General features: G+C 40.2%; 1 protein-coding gene across 2 annotated transcripts; it reads left to right on the top strand.

Moving 5' to 3' along the window:
* The first annotated feature begins 4 nt into the window (after positions 1-4).
* Positions 5-14,342, top strand: LOC121965472 (arf-GAP with coiled-coil, ANK repeat and PH domain-containing protein 2). 2 transcript variants are annotated; one of them, XM_088078445.1, is made up of 22 exons: positions 5-405; positions 539-596; positions 1,778-1,897; positions 2,102-2,155; positions 3,151-3,209; positions 3,393-3,576; positions 3,759-3,803; positions 4,094-4,189; positions 4,312-4,386; positions 5,071-5,174; positions 5,330-5,381; positions 6,421-6,521; positions 6,657-6,768; positions 7,499-7,692; positions 7,939-8,008; positions 9,029-9,123; positions 9,694-9,770; positions 9,860-10,014; positions 10,814-10,923; positions 11,018-11,128; positions 11,483-11,544; positions 11,649-14,342. In XM_088078445.1, the coding sequence occupies exons 1-22, from the start codon at positions 353-355 to the stop codon at positions 11,813-11,815; spliced, it is 2,154 nt and encodes a 717-aa protein (XP_087934571.1). In that variant the 5' UTR covers positions 5-352; the 3' UTR covers positions 11,816-14,342. The 2 variants fall into 2 exon arrangements, with proteins under 2 accessions (XP_087934571.1, XP_087934573.1); XM_088078447.1 differs by lacking the exons at positions 5-405; positions 539-596 and having other exon boundaries at positions 1,824-1,935.
* Positions 14,343-15,884: the final 1,542 nt, after the last annotated feature.

Here is a 15,884-nt window from a genome sequence, read left to right as displayed (position 1 = left end):
GCTGTGTCGCTGCGGGTCCAGCCCTCCCGGATGTTTGTCTGAGGAGCGGCAGCGGGCTGCAGGATGCAGGATGCAGGATGCACGCACACACACAGCTGTCTCACTAAAAACACACCAAAATCGGTTTTATCGACACTTTTAACCAACATGCGTCAGAGGCAGTTGCGCGTGCACCGTGCCCGATCAGCCGGCCGCGCGTGACAGTATCGGTTGGGCGCGTGTCTGCAGTTTTTGGGCGGTTTTCGCGGGTTTGATGAGAGAGGAGCCTGTGAGCTAACCGGCTAACTGAGAGCTAACATGGACGCGGTTTGATCAACTTTATCGGCAGTTTGACTCGGTAACAGGACACAACATGGACGCGCTGCTGGACTTTGAGGAGTGTGTCAAAGACTCACCTGAGTTCAGGTAAGTACACACACACACTCACACACACACACACACACACACACACACACACACACACACACACACACACACCTGAGCAGCTCCACACCGCGCATGTGCAGAGGAGCTGAGGATGTTTGTTTGTTTTGTTCAGGCTGAAGCTCGAGCTGATTACGGCCGATGTTTCTGCGCTCGAGACACAGCTGGACAAGGTACAAGTACTACTGTTACTACTGCTACTACTGTTACTGTTAGCTCTACTAATGTTACTACTACTGATGTTACTGTTACTACTACTACTACTACTACTACTACTTCTACTACTCCTGCTGCTGCCACTACTACTACTAGTACTACTGTTTTCTGGTATGACTAATTCAGCTGTACATCTACTACTACTACTTCTACTACTGTCACTTTCACCACAACAGCGACTACAGCTGTAACTACCACCACTCGAGTACTACTTTTTCCTATACTATTGCTACAATCGCTACTACCACTACTACTACTACTACTACTACTACTACTACTGTCACGTTAACCACTACAAGCACTACAACTACCACTACTACTTCTGCTACTATCACCTCCACTACTAGGTTACTAATTTAACTATCATGACTAATTCTGCTGTTGGTATTAGAACGACCCCAACTACTACTGTTACTTTAAACACCACAACTATTACTACAGACTCCACTACATGTACTACTACTACTTCTACTGCTACTGTTACCGTTACTTTACATCACAACTATTACTACAGACTCCACTACATCAGTTACTACTGGATATTATTTCTACATTTAATTTTCAATATATAGCTATAAGTTATATTTACTTCGGTTTTCTACATCAACATAACAAATAAATGACTTTATTTACCTTTTTTAAATTTCCCCTCCTGATGCAATTTCCTTAGTTATTTTCACTTTTTAATTATTTATTTTGTTGGTTTTGTTTTTAATTTTTAATTTTTTTTATTTATTTATTTTTTGCATGTAATATTTATTTTAAATTAATTTATTCATTGTGTTTGCCGGATGTCTCAAATAAAAATAGGATGAAATTAGAAATAAACAAAAAAAAAAGGTTTGCCAGGTTCTTTATTAATGTATTTACCGTTGTATTAATTCTCCGACTTAATTTCCTTCCTCTCTACATTTGTTTTTTATTTATTAATTTCATTATTTTGAAAGTAATTAATTTAATGTAATTATTTTCTAAAATATGTATTTTCAAATTTTGCATGTGTTGATTTTTAAATGTATTTATGTGTTGTGATTGCTGGACTCTTACATCAACATGTTTGCTCATTCGAACATTGTTATTGTTCATCTGTATATAAAGAAATCTTATTGGTCTGTAATTTGTGTCTCTGGCCAATCAGGTGATGAAGCTGTGCGGTAAGATGGTGGAGGCGGGACAAGCGTACAGCGCAGCCAATCAGCTGTTCCTGAGCGGCCTGTCTGAACTCTCCATGAAGCACAAGACGGACGGCGTCATCACCGTACGGAGCTCGTTAACGCTCAGAAGTCTGATGTTTAGGTTAAAAAAACGAAACAAAAACTCACCAACGTGACAGTGTAAAAGGCGTGTTGGCGGTTTTGTCGGTTCTGGAGGCAAAAAGTCGGCGTCTCCGTTTTGTTTTGTTTTGTTTTGATGATTTCCTGTGAAATGTTTCTTATTGACTTCCTGTTTCCTTCCACCTCAGAACTGTCTGAACCAGTTTAACCAGGGCCTGCAGGAGATGGTCAGCTTCCACACTGTGAGTACACACACGCACACACGCACACACACACGCACACACACACACACATGCATGCACGCACACACACGCATGCATGCACACACGCGTGCGCGCGCACACACGCACACACACACACACGCACGCACGCACACACACACACACGCACGCACACACACACACGCATGCACACACACACACACACACACACAAATGCACGCACGCACGCACACACACACACAAATGCACGCACACACATGCATGCACGCACACACGCACAAATGCACGCACGCACACACGCAGGTCTTGGTCTGTGTGGTCATAAAAACCTTGAAAAGTCATGGAATTTGTAAATAGCGATGTGCCTGGAGAAGTTTTGGAAAACTAAACGTACCTGAATATTTTGGAAAAGTCACAGAATTTTCTTTCACAAACCAGCGTAATATTACGACCCTCGGAAATTTGAACAATGTTTTCTGATTTCACAGTTTTTGGTGGCGATGCCAGCAAATTTTTCAAAGGCAATTTCTTAAAGAAAAAAAAAGCCAAATTTTTATACCTTGGTTTGAAAGGATGTTTTCTTTAAAAAAAAAACAAACAAAAGATTTAAAATATATATATTTATATATATATATATATATATATATATATATATATATATATATATATATATATACATAGTAATTAGTAGTCAGATTTTACACATATATAGATATGAAGTAAGTCATTAAGTATTTGGCCATTTCTGTTGCTGTATGTTTTATGTTTTGGTCTGTTTTTGTGATATATTTTCTTTATTTCCTTTTTCACATGTTCAAAATTAATAAAAATCAAATCCATTTTTAAAAAAAATATTGTTCTTATTGTTATTATTATTATTGTTATTATTGTTAATGATATTAAAAATAGATCTGTTTTAGTCAATAAAATGTATGAAAGTTGAAAGCTCATGAGGTCAGTGCAGCTGATGAAGTTGTTCGTGTGGTCGTCTTTTGTCTTTTGTCTTTTGTCCTCAGATGTTGTTTGATCAGACTCAGAGAGCCATCAGCCAGCAGCTCACCAACCTCTGCACACAGTAGGTCCAACAAACACACACACACACACACACACACATACACACATTCAGACACACACATTCACACACACACACACACACACACACACACACACACACACACACACACATAATGACGTCTTGTTGTGCATAAATAAAGATATTTATTTTTTTATGATGATGGCGATGGCGTGTGTCTCCGAGGTTCCTGCCTCAGCTGCTGGAGACCAGGAGGGAGTTTGTGCGGATCGGGGAGGACCTGGAGACGGCGGCGGCGAAGAACGCTCAGGTGTCTCGGCACAAAGCCGGAGACGCTGAGCGGGCGAGTCACCTGCTGCTCGCCACACGTAAATGTTACCAACACTTCGCTCTGGACTACTGTCTGCAGGTACACACACACACACACACACACACACACACACATGCACACACACACACACACACACATGCACACACACTCACTCACACAGCCGCCATCATATGACATCATCACACGTTTTATTTACATGTTGAAATAAATTGATTGATGAATAAATTAATTGACGACGTGAAATATTCTTTTTTTTTCAGCTCAACACGTTTAAGACGCAGCAGAGAGTCGACATCTTAAACTCAGTGAGTTTATAAAGTTTACAGTCTGAGAGGAGGAGAGGAGGAGAGGAGAGAAGAGAGGGGAGGAGAGGAGGAGAGGAGAGAAGAGAGGGGAGGAGAGAAGAGAGGGGAGGAGATGATAAGTGGAAAAGGATCGGATGTGAAAAAGAAGTGATCAGTGGTAGAGGAGGAGGTGATGATGAGGAGGTGATGATGAGGAGGTGATGATGAGGAGGTGATGGAACAGCAGAGGAGGTTGTGATCAGTTGTGTGTGTGTGTGTGTGTGTGTGTGTGTGTGTGTGTGTGTGTTCAGGTGTTCTCCTTCGTTCACGCTCAGTTCACGTTCTTCCATCAAGGCTTCGACCTGCTCAGAGACCTGGAGCCCGCCATGAAAACCATGGCAACGCAGGTGCTGCCCTCTGACCTTTGACCTCTGACCCAGTTTATCTGTGTGTGAACTCCTCCTCACTGAGTGTGTGTGTGTGTGTGTGTGTGTGTGTGTGTGTGTGTGTGTGTGTGTTTTCTGTCCAGTTGTCTCAGTTATCGTCAGACTGTGCAGTGAGGAGGAAAGAGCTGGAGAACCGACACCTGCTGGTGCAGCAGAGAGTGAGACCGGATTATTAATCTGTCTGTCTGACTGTCTGTGTCTGTTTCTGTGTCTGTCTGTGTCTGTGTCTGTCTGTCTGTGTCTGTCTGTGTCTGTCTGTCTCTGTCTGTGTCTGTCTGTCTGTGTCTGTCTGTGTCTGTCTGTCTGTGTCTTTCTGTGTCTGTGTGTGTCTGTCTGTGTGTGTCTGTGTCTGTCTGTGTCTGTCTGTGTCTTTGTCTGTGTCTGTGTCTGTGTCTGTCTGTGTCTGTCTGTCTGTCTCTGTCTCTGTCTCTGTCTGTCTGTGTCTGTGTCTGTGTCTGTGTCTGTGTCTGTGTCTGTCTGTGTCTGTCTGTCTCTGTCTCTGTCTCTGTCTGTCTGTGTCTGTGTCTGTGTCTGTCTGCGTCTGTGTCTGTCTGTGTCTCTGTCTTTGTGTCTGTGTCTGTGTCTGTGTATTTGTCTGTCTGTGTCTGTGTCTGTGTCTGTCTGTCTGTCTGCTCTAATATTTTATTTTCTTTCTTATATTAATTTTTTAGCCTTGTGTTATCCTTAAAATTTGATATAAACTAAATTGTAAATTAAATGTAAATTGAGTTTTTTTGGGGGTTGTTGTTTTTTTTTTGCCATGTGAAGCACTTTGGGCTGCGTGTCTGTATGAAAGCTGCAGTATAAATAAAGTTTTTTTGTTTGCGTGTGTGTGTGTTTAGGATGCTTCAGGAGAGCCGATGGTCAGCCCGTGTCCTGGCAGTGATGACATCATCCAGGGTTACCTCTTCAAACGCTCCCGGAGGAAATCAAAGACCTGGAAGAGGTACGATTCCACTGGTTTCTACTGGTTTCCACTGGTTTCTACTGGTTTCCACTGGTTTCTACTGGTTTCTACTGGTTTCTACTGGTACAGCTTGACTCCCAAATATAAATCTCAGTTTAATAAACATTTAATTTGAATATTTGATCTCGTTTCAGATGCTGGTTTTTCATCAGAGACAATCAACTCATTTACAGGAAGTCACACAAGGTACAACCGCACGTTTATTTAGAGTTCGACCAGCGGCAGTTTTCCCCGAAACGCTCACCGCCGTGTTTTATCGATCAGTTCACCGTCTTTCTGTTTCACTTGTTCCTGCAGATGTTTAGTCTGTTTAAGGTCCCAAAATGACCTCAAACACTAAACGTGAGGCCTGAAAAGTGATTTTATTAAGTTAACGGTTCAGTTCGGGTCCAGAGTGAAGACCGACAGAGATCTCCGGACCATTCGAACTAAACCCGAGTCTGGACCACGAACATCACGTCAGCGTCACATTTACGGGAAAGCAGGATTTTAAGCGTCAAGCTGACGGACCAATGTAAATAAACCCTAAAAAATTTCAAAGAAAAACATCTTTAAATGTCGCCAAAAAAAAGAGAAATCAACACAAACATTGATTTACGAACATTTTACGTTTTGGACTTTTCTTTTGAATTTGTACACCAAACGCTTCTTCAAACTGCTGTACTATGACTTTTTTTGAAATTTAGAACAGTAAAACTAAACCATAACGTTGACTTTAACCCTGACCATGACCCTGACCGTGACCCTGACCGTGACCCTGACCATGACCCTGACCGTGACCCTGACCGTGACCCTGCTATAGTTAGCCATTTTCAACATTTTAAATGTTGACTTTTTGGACTGTTTTATTGAAATTCTACACTATGAACTTCTCCAAAGTGCTGCACTATGACTTTTTTGATATTTGGAAGAATGATTAACTAACCCTGACCTTGACCCCAAACCCTGACCTCTAACCCTAACCCTACTATTGCTGTCGGTTTGTCAACATTTTACATGTTGACGTTTTGAACTCTTCTTTTTAAATTTTACATCATAAACTTTTTCAAATGCTGTACCAAAAGTTTTATCTGCATCTGGAACGATGTCTTTTTTGACCGTTTTCGCCCGCATGCTGTAGTCGGGCATTTTTCGTATGACTTTTTCAGCATTTTAAAGAACAGATGATGAATTGTCAGTCTGTGAAGGAACAGTGGGAGAAACGCTGGAGTGTTTTGTGTTGCAGGAGGACGCCGTGGTTTTGTTCGAGGACCTCAGACTGTGTGCCGTCAAATCTCTGGAGCACATCGAGCGACGTTTCTGCTTCGAGCTGCTCTCTGTTCAGAAGTAAGAGCGTCACAAAACACCAGACTGAAGGATCCGTTTTTCTGCTTCTGTCTCCATCATCCACAAAATCTCATGTTGCGTCTTACTGAAGACGTAAATCTTTAATATGAGATGTGTTTTCGTTTGCGTGGTTAGGTGCTGCGCTCTGCAGGCGGACTCGGAGCAGCTGAAGCAGGCCTGGCTCAGCGCTCTGCAGGGCAGCATCGACCTCGCCTACAGAGAGCGAGGCGACGCTCAGACCACACAGGCAGGTTCACGCTGACCTACGACGTCTTCTCTCTGCATTAATATGTGATTCATGAAACCATGTGTTCAGCTGGGCTTGTTAACAGGGTGCGTACGTTCATAAAAAACCTGCATAAGTCGTGGAATTTGCAAATATCTATGCCCAGGTCCGGAAAATTAATATAGCCGAAAGAATTTTTCTCTTTGAAACACCGCCAAATATTTTCACAGAAAAAAATGCCTTTTTTTAAGTCTAAACTTTTTAAGAAAAAATAATCACCATTTTTTCACTAAAAAACAGAAAAAAATGCCCTTTGTCTGTTAAAATCACCAAAAAATTGAAAGAAGATATTTTCTTTAAAAATCTGCAATACAAAAACACAGCCATTTAAAGGTGGATGCCCCTCCCCTAAGCCAAAAACAAAAAAACATCCCTCCCCAGTGCTCATACAGTTATTTGACAAACCTTCATAAACAGTATTCATTTTAAAAAGCTAGTGTCTAGTAATGAAGAACTGAACTGATGACGAGTTTCGATGGTGGGTTTAGAGAACGTACGGTCTTTAGAATTTTCTTTAAAATCATAAAGTCATGGACGTTTATTGGTAAAAATGTGTATGAACTCTTTGGTAATAAGTGCAGTAAAAAAGTAAAAAGCAGATTAAAAAGAAAATACTCGAGAGAAGAACCTCAGGTTGTACTTCGTGCAGTACTTTAGTGAACATTCAGATTTTATTCTTGCCTGTGTGCAGCCTAAGGAGCTCCCCCCTCTCCCTTGTGGCGGGGACTCCTCCCCGGGCCCCCCCGCTCAGAGGCTGCCGGCGCTGGGCGTGGCCCTCAGGGGCCCCGGAAACCAGCTGTGCTGCGACTGCGGGGAGGAGGAGCCTCGCTGGGCCTCCATCAACCTGGGAGTCACCATGTGCATCGAGTGCTCCGGCATACACAGGTGAGCGCAGTTTTATATGTTTTAAATGTTTTATATTAAATATGAATATATGTAAATATAAACATATTTAATGATAATAATAATAATGATTATTATTATTATTGTTGTTGTTGTTGTTGTTATAATGATAATAATAATAACTAATAATAATGATGCTGATGATGATGATAATAATAATGATAATGATAATAATAACCACATGAATAAATAATAAAATATATACATGTGATGTCATCATGTTTCCAGGAGCCTGGGTGTCCACCTGTCCAAGGTCAGATCTCTCACTCTGGACTCATGGGAGGCCGAGCAGCTGAAGGTAACACACACACACACACACACACACACACACACACACAAAGCAACTTTATTTACATAGCTCTTTTCTTACAGACACACACCTCAAAGTGGTTGTCATGATAATGTTGAAGAAAAACACAGACACAGTTAAAACATTAAAAACAGCTACACATAAAGTTTAGCCAAAGTTCACTAACTGGCGCTCTGCTGCTTTATCTCTACGCTCGGCGTAATGCACCGCTATAACTTTATATATAAAATCCTGCAGCACCACTAATCAACCGTCCAGCTGCAACAATAGAGAATCAGCTGTTGGCGGCGGTCGATGTTTTGATTGTGGCGGGCTGCCAAAAATCAGTGAATGTGTGGGGAATCCTGGGCGGCGTTCAGCAGGACGTAAACAAGATAAATGTGCTACAGGAGGATCCGAAATAAGCAACATTTTCTGACCAACAAACAGAGCCCAACTTGAGGGAATCGTTTTTTTTTTAAAAAGATAATAACGTCAGTCAGTAGCTTCGGTAAACAGAACAGTAGCACATATCAATCAAATACAGCAGAAAATAATAATAAAAATCAAAATTAATTACACTGTCAGAGAGCAGTATTTATAAAGGTCAAAGGGCAGAGGGTTCAGGAAAGATTCACAACCGCTCATTAATGCGTCACATTTTTTGTTATTGATTGAAGTCGAGTAACGAGTTAAGTTCTGAGAGGAAAAGCGTGAGTTTCGGGAAGGATTTGGAGAATTTCTGCTTGTGAATAAAAAATTTGGCATAAAGTTAAAGTTCGTCACATATTCTGGGTTGTCATAGTAACAGATGATATTGAAGAAGTCTTTGTGGACTGAGAGGTCTCTGACTGCTGATCCAAATTTCCTCCTCCTCCTCCTCCTCCTCCTCTTCCTCCTCCTCCTCTTCCTCCTCCTCCTCTTCCTCCTCCTCTTCCTCCTCCACCTCTTCCTCCTCCTCCTCCCCCTCCTCCTCCTCCTCCTCCTCTTCCTCCTCCTCCTCTTCCTCCTCCTCCTCCTCCTCCTCAGCTGCTCTGTGTTTTGGGAAACAACAACGTGAACCGGATCTACGAGGCGCGATGTTCAGAGGAGGGACGAGTCAAACCCGGAGCGAGCAGCCCGCGGTAAAATCTCCACATCTCGTTCAGACGCCTTTCACAAACATTTAAACCTTTCAGACGTGAGCGAGTTGGTGCGATTTATTTTGGAAACCTATAAAGAAAAAAAAGGGGAAGAAAGTTGGCATGAGATGTCCTGCAAGAAATCAGTAAAAAGTGATGAGAAAAAGACCTGAAAAAAAAATAGAGAATTGTTGGGAAATTCTATTCAAAACAAACTCGGGAAAGATATCAAGAAAACTATATTTAAAATTATATATTATATATTTAATGTTGTGATATGACAACAGCATTTTATTATTATTTATACGTATTATTCCATTTTATATTAGCAATTCTTTAGGTCATTTTATTTTTTATTTTTATGTGTTACTTTACTTTGTACAATTTTTTTTCTTGAAGGCCAAACTTTCTGTGTAATTTTTAGGGTTTTTTTTTGTGAAGTTGCTCGCTTCTTTATTTCCATTAATTCAAAAGAAATCAGTGCAGGTGCTCCGGTGTCAGAGGGGTTAATCAGTGACTCAGGCCCTGTTTTTCTGTTTTTAGTTTCGTTAATGTTTTTTTTCTAACTTCCAGAGCAGAGAAAGAGACGTGGATCAAAGAGAAATACGTGGAGAAGAGATTCGTGCGGAGCAGCAGCTCGGCCGGAGCTCGTAAGTAAAAGTGACGTTTAGTTTCCGAAGCTGAAAAATTATTATTTATTTTATTTTAATTATTTGACCTGCTCCTCGTTCTGTTTCAGATGACGCAAAGTGTGAGGCCGGGCTGCGTCTGTACCGGGCTGCGTTGGCGGGAGACCCTGTTGCCATGGCAGCAGCATTGGCCCAGGGGGCGGAGGTCAACGGGAGCATCGCTGAGGAGGGGGGACGCACTGCGCTGATAGGAGCTGCTGTAGGGGTGAGGATACTCATTAAAACCAAAATATCTTAATTGTTCCAAAAAATATATATATATTTTTTTAAATCACAAATTGCAAAAGATTTAAAGAAAAAGAGAAAAAAAAAACATAATTATGTCTTTAAAATTTGCCTAAAATAAAAAAAAAAAATCACCAACATTTTTCCTTAAGAAAAAAACAAAAATTTAAGAAGAAAATCACCAGAATGTTTACTTTTTAAAAATCTGCATTATTCGTGTTCTCTTTAAAAAAAAGGTCTTTTTTTTAAATTGCCAAAAATCTTTAAAGAAAAAAATGGCCAGATTTGTTTTTGCCTTTGGAGCGTATATTTTCTTTCAAATTAATATAAAATACAGCTATTTAAAGTTGTAAACCCCCCTCTAAAAGCCAAAATAAAAAGCATTTTTGACATGCCTGCCCTCTTTCTGCACCGCCTCCTCCCCTCTCATAAAAAGTCCCAAACTTATAATAAAATATTACATTCAGCTCTCATCCTGTTCTGACGTCATTATTTTTTTAAAATTACATATATTTAAAAAGCTGTTATACAATAATAAAAAAGAACCCATACGGACTATCAGAGGTCGTTTCAGAGAAAATATGATCTTTAAATTTACCTCAAAGTCCTGAAAGTTTATCGGTAGAAAAGTGAACCCTGAGGGGACGCTGCAAACCGGCCCGTTTTAAGTTTTTTTTTGTGGTTTGTAGAAACGTTTAAAAAGTTTCTCCTGGTGAGTAAATTCAGAGCTGAAGTGTCGACGTGTTTCTGTTTGTCGTGTTTCTCGGCGCCGCCTGCAGGGGTCGCTGTTGACCTGCGAATTCCTGCTGCTGAACGGAGCCAACGTCAACCACCGAGACCAGAGAGGACAGGGAGCGCTGCACGCTGCCGCCACCGCCGGACACACCGGGTAATGACACACACACACACACACACACACACACACACACACACACACACACACACTGCTGTAAATAAACTGTGATAAACACCTCTGCGTGCAGGCAGGTGTGTCTGCTGCTGAAGAGAGGAGCCAATCAGTACGCCGTCGACGAGAGGGGACAGGACCCGCTGGCCATCGCCGTGGAAACAGCCCACGCTGACATCGTGACGCTGTGAGTCGTCTCTGAACGTGAACACTTAAAGACGATGAAATCTGTTTTTAGAGCTTCAATTGATACCGAGTCAACTCGTGTTTTTCAAAATCTGACTTCAGTTCTCATTTGTATATTGTAATGTAGTTATATATTTTAGAGGAATCCTAGAAATGTCCTAAAGTCAGTAAAATGTCCTAAAATCAGAAAAATGTCCAAAAATCTGAAAAAAATGTCCTACAATCAGAGAAAAAAAAACCTAAAATCAGAAAAATGTCCTAAAATCAGAAATATGTTCCAAAAGTTGAGAATTCCAGATTTGGATTTTTCGCCTAAACCTGGATTATTTTATTACCTGTTGACAAAATGTTTCAGACTGCGGATGGCGAGGATGAACGAAGAGATGAGAGACTCTGACGGCGTCTTTGGAGCGGGGGGTCAGTGGACACACATACACACACACACACACACACACACACACACACACACACAAACACACTGTCTGTAAACAGAAGCACTCTGACTGTAAATGTGTCCTCAGGAGACGACGAGACATTTCAGGACATCTTCCGAGACTTCAGCGACATGGCGTCACACGACCCGGAGAGGCTGACCAGACGGCAGTTCAGCCGCGGATGCGATGAGGAGGAGGAGCAGGAGAAGGAGCAGGAGGAGGAGGAGGAGGAGGAGGAGGAAGAGGAGGAGTGATGAACAGCCAACAGTGTTAAAAAGAGGTCAGAGTGACAGAGACTGAGAGCAGGAGCCCGTTGGACTGCAGACACTCCTCCCTGCATAACCACTGCGTTACCACGGTAACAGAGCGGTCATTGATCGTAGCCTTTAGAGGAGTCGACTGACCGATAACACGTTAGGAGATTACTCATCATAATAATTTCTGCTGTGTCACTGCAGCTGGAGGACAAACTCCGTTTAGTCGTCAATTAATCTGCTGATTATTCTCTTCATTGATAATCTGGTCAAATATCCACACTCAGCACGAGTTCTAATTTTACCTTTTAACCCTCTGATACCTGAGCAGATTGGCTTTATTTCCTCAAAAACGTGGGAATATATTTATATTCAGGTCAGATCATGACGATTTTATTAGGATCAGCATCAGGTTTTAAAGGGTTAATGCAGCACAAGAAAACTGATGTCAAACCGGGTGTTAAAGGGTTAACTGATCATTATGAAGTAAATATTGATCACAAAGTTTCTGCACATTTTTAATAAGTCTTAAAGGGCATTACATCGCTAATGTAGAAATAAGGTCTTAGTTGGTATTAAAATGTCCTAAAAATGAATATCTCAGAAGTCTTAAAATAACAAACGAAAGTCAAACTTTGTTTTCTGGCGTCATTTAAGAGAGCGGCGTGCACACGAGGCTCCGAGGATTTTATGCAAAAAGTTTTTAAACTTACGATGGTGGAAACGCAAAGGCACCAACAAATGGCAGATATTTCCCCCAAAAAGTATTTTTTTATGTTACATTCAATAATGTATATAAAAAAATGTAATTCTAAATAACGGATGTCAGTTCATTTTTTAGTTATCGTGAAATTGGTCTTAAATTTCATTCAGAGAGGCGTTAAAAAAGTTTTACTTTCCTAAAGTAATTATGCAGAATAATTACATTTAATAATTACATCAGCAGCGTCGAGTTGTTCCCCATAAGCTTCGTTTTTCACGTTCACTGAACGTCATCTACAGTCGTTATTTTGTCTAAAAAATATCTATATATCATTAAATAAAATATCTATATATCTTTAAATAAAATATCTATATATCTTTAAATAAAATATCTATATATCTTTAAATAAAATATCTATATATCATTAAATAAAATATCTATATATCATTAAATAAAATATCTATTTATCTTTAAATAAAATATCTATTTATCTTTAAATAAAATATCTATACATCATTATATAAAATATCTATTTATCTTTAAATAAGATATCTATATATCATTCCGAAAACCAAAAAAAAGGAAAAATCAGAATTGGCAGTCTGAACAAGCTGTTAGTGTTGTTACATTTCTGTTCATTACATATATATATGTGTGTGTGTGTGTGTGTGTGTGTGTGTGTGTGTGTATATATTACTGTCAGAGCAACGTCACGTGAAAAAAACCTCACGCCTGTTACAGCGCCGTGACGTCATTTAAAAATATGAATAACCTGGATTTACTTCTTTAGAAATCACAGAAATAAGGCAACGAGCAACTTTCTAAAAAATAAAAAATAAAAAAATTAAAAAGGAAATGACCGTAAAATTGCTGAAATAAGATAATAATTACATATGAATAATAAAATATAAAGAAAAGAAAGCCACATTTTTTTCTTTAATTGCCTCAAAGTTTTGGCACATTTCTATGTATTTTAATTTTTTTGTTTTGTTTTTTACTTTTTTTTCCACAAATTTGCAGGGAATTTTCTTCTAATTTTTACTAATTTCTTGCTATTTTTTGACTCCTTAAGTTGCTCGTCGCCTTCTCTCCATATTTTTAAAAGAAATCAACTCAATCTGCTCTGATTTCAAAGGGTTAAATATCAAACCGGTTTAAAACTTTTAACAGCTCAAACCTGTAGTGTAGTTTTTATCGACATTTTCTGCCATTCAGAAAAGCTTAATGTGCGATATAAATGAACTAAATTTGGGATTTAGTGAATCCATCAGAAAAACGGAATCAAAAGGGTTTGATCTCATGAAAAAGTGAAGCTGTTCTCCGTCTGACAGAGTTCACTTTGACTCGTCGGCGTTCAGTCGCGCTTCGGTCTGTCCAGCTCCACGTTTGAAGTTTAATTATCTTTTTTCCTCGTTTGTGTTCAGAAAGGGATTTAACGTGTAGCTGCTGCAGTGCGACTTTTGTCTCGTTGTTTTAGTCACTTTACGGATGTTTCAAAGGTCAGTTTGCTGTTTAGTTTTTTTGTCGTTTTTGGGTGAAAGCAGGTTAAATATTTTTGTTTTTATGGATACGGACTGAAGCGGACCAGCAGAGTCCAGCCCTGAAGCAGAACTCAGCTGCTGTTACGTCACGTTTTCACTGACTGATGGTTTTTTTTGTGGAAATATTACGTTTTTAAAGTGTGAAAAACTTGTCTGCATCATTTCAAAACGGCGAAGGAGCGAGAAGACGTTTTTTATTCTGCTTCAGGGTGGATTTATATTTCATTCCAGACTGTTACTAATGTGATGCTACTGCTCAATAAAACCTCTAATTACTCACCGACGACTGTCTGCTGTTTCAGAGTTCAGCCTCTGCAGATCAGACGCTCCGTTACTGACCGAAACCTGCGGGCGGTGCTGCGGAGAAGCACCTGCTGCCACCCAAATCCAAATCTCTGACTCCCTCCAACAATGCTCCTGACGCATGTATTTAAAAAAACATGCAAGTATGCAAGCCGTTAAACAAGTGCAAAAGTTAAGATATAACATTTAGAGAAATATTAGAGAAAATCATATATTTGTGGTAGGAAATACTTGTAAATTAAATGAACTGTAATATAAATAGAAATGTAGTGAATTTACACACATAATAAGAAGCAATTACTTTTAGGAATTCATGGCTGTTTTTAAAGCAACTTTTTAGGCAGCAAACCTGGATGTTTTACAGTGACCTGTCCTCGTTTTTCCAGCAGGATTTCTGGCTCCAAATGTTGGTGTTTTTTAGTGACCTGTCGCTGTTTTTGCAGAAGCTTTTCCTGCTCCTAACACGAGTGTTTTTAGCGAGCTGCGATAGCCCACTTCAGCGCGGACATGTCCGACATCTCGCTCCATTTTATTAACTGTCTGTCCTGCGCGCTTTTACAACTTAACACCTGTCATCGCGCGCAACCAATAGACGGAGGTGGTTATTAACAGCGCCCACACCACTGATTCATCACATGTACCTGTAAGTCAGGTATCACCAACTGGCGGACCGCGGTCCGGATCTGGACCAAAACTCCGTCCTATCCGGGCCATGAGATTATTTTTTCAGGAGTAGTGCTGCATAATTAATCGAAAAATTATTGAAACCGACATTCAGAACCTTTAACCGATCATTACACCTCACCTACTTGTGTTTTAGGTCTCATACTGAGCAAAATATACAATGAAAAGGTAATAATGTCAACAGTTCCTCTCCAGACTCCATCAGGCCGGTTAATAGGACCAGTCTGTGCTCAGCCAGACTGGAGCTGAGGTCCGACCAGTCTAACCAGTCTGACAGAGGTGGTCTGCAGGGAGCTCAGCTGTGGGGCTCCTTCGGTCCTCCAGGGGGCGCTCTATGGAGAAGTGGAGGCTCCAAAGTGGACCAGAGTTCCAGTGAAGGCCGCGAGTCTGCTCTGCTGGAAATCCCTGTTTTATAGCTATTTTCCCCAAATTCAGCAGCAGCTCCAAAAAAGCAGCTGTTAAGAATGAGGTACAACCCTTCTGTTGACATTTGTGTACAGAACACCCTGTATATATTACCCTTTAATACTAATTAATTTGATGTATTGGCTGTATGCAGAATTTAAGAGTACATTTTAAAAACACTAAAACAACTTACCACAGAGGTAAACCTTAAAATTAGGCATTTTTTAAATGAAATTTGGCCAACGAGACTGAAAAATCCCTTATTAACATTCATTTTGTCCCCATATTTAGCAGCAAACTTTAAAAACGACATGCTGAGTGATTGCATTAGTTCTTTTAATAATAATAAAAGCTGAATCAGATTTTTGTTTGTTCACTTTTCTCATCTCAGGTGAGAAAAAGTGAGCTGATTTAAAAATAAAGAAAAGCAGAA

The sequence above is a fragment of the Plectropomus leopardus genome, chromosome 6, assembly GCF_026936395.1.
Source record: "Plectropomus leopardus strain MGB_pleo_1.0 chromosome 6, ASM2693639v1, whole genome shotgun sequence".
Classification (NCBI taxonomy): Eukaryota; Metazoa; Chordata; class Actinopteri; order Perciformes; family Serranidae; genus Plectropomus; species Plectropomus leopardus.
The sequence above is the reverse complement of the archived record's forward strand: the minus strand, read 5'-3'. Positions and strand labels throughout refer to the sequence as shown.

Bases quoted from the DNA above. Each gene is read 5' to 3' on its own strand.
- LOC121965472 (XM_088078445.1), top strand. From the start codon at position 353: ATGGACGCGCTGCTGGACTTTGAGGAGTGTGTCAAAGACTCACCTGAG. The intron at 6,522-6,656 runs GTAAGAGCGTCA...TTGCGTGGTTAG, and splicing joins GAGCTGCTCTCTGTTCAGAA to GTGCTGCGCTCTGCAGGCGG. The intron at 11,545-11,648 runs GTCAGTGGACAC...ATGTGTCCTCAG, and splicing joins CGGCGTCTTTGGAGCGGGGG to GAGACGACGAGACATTTCAG.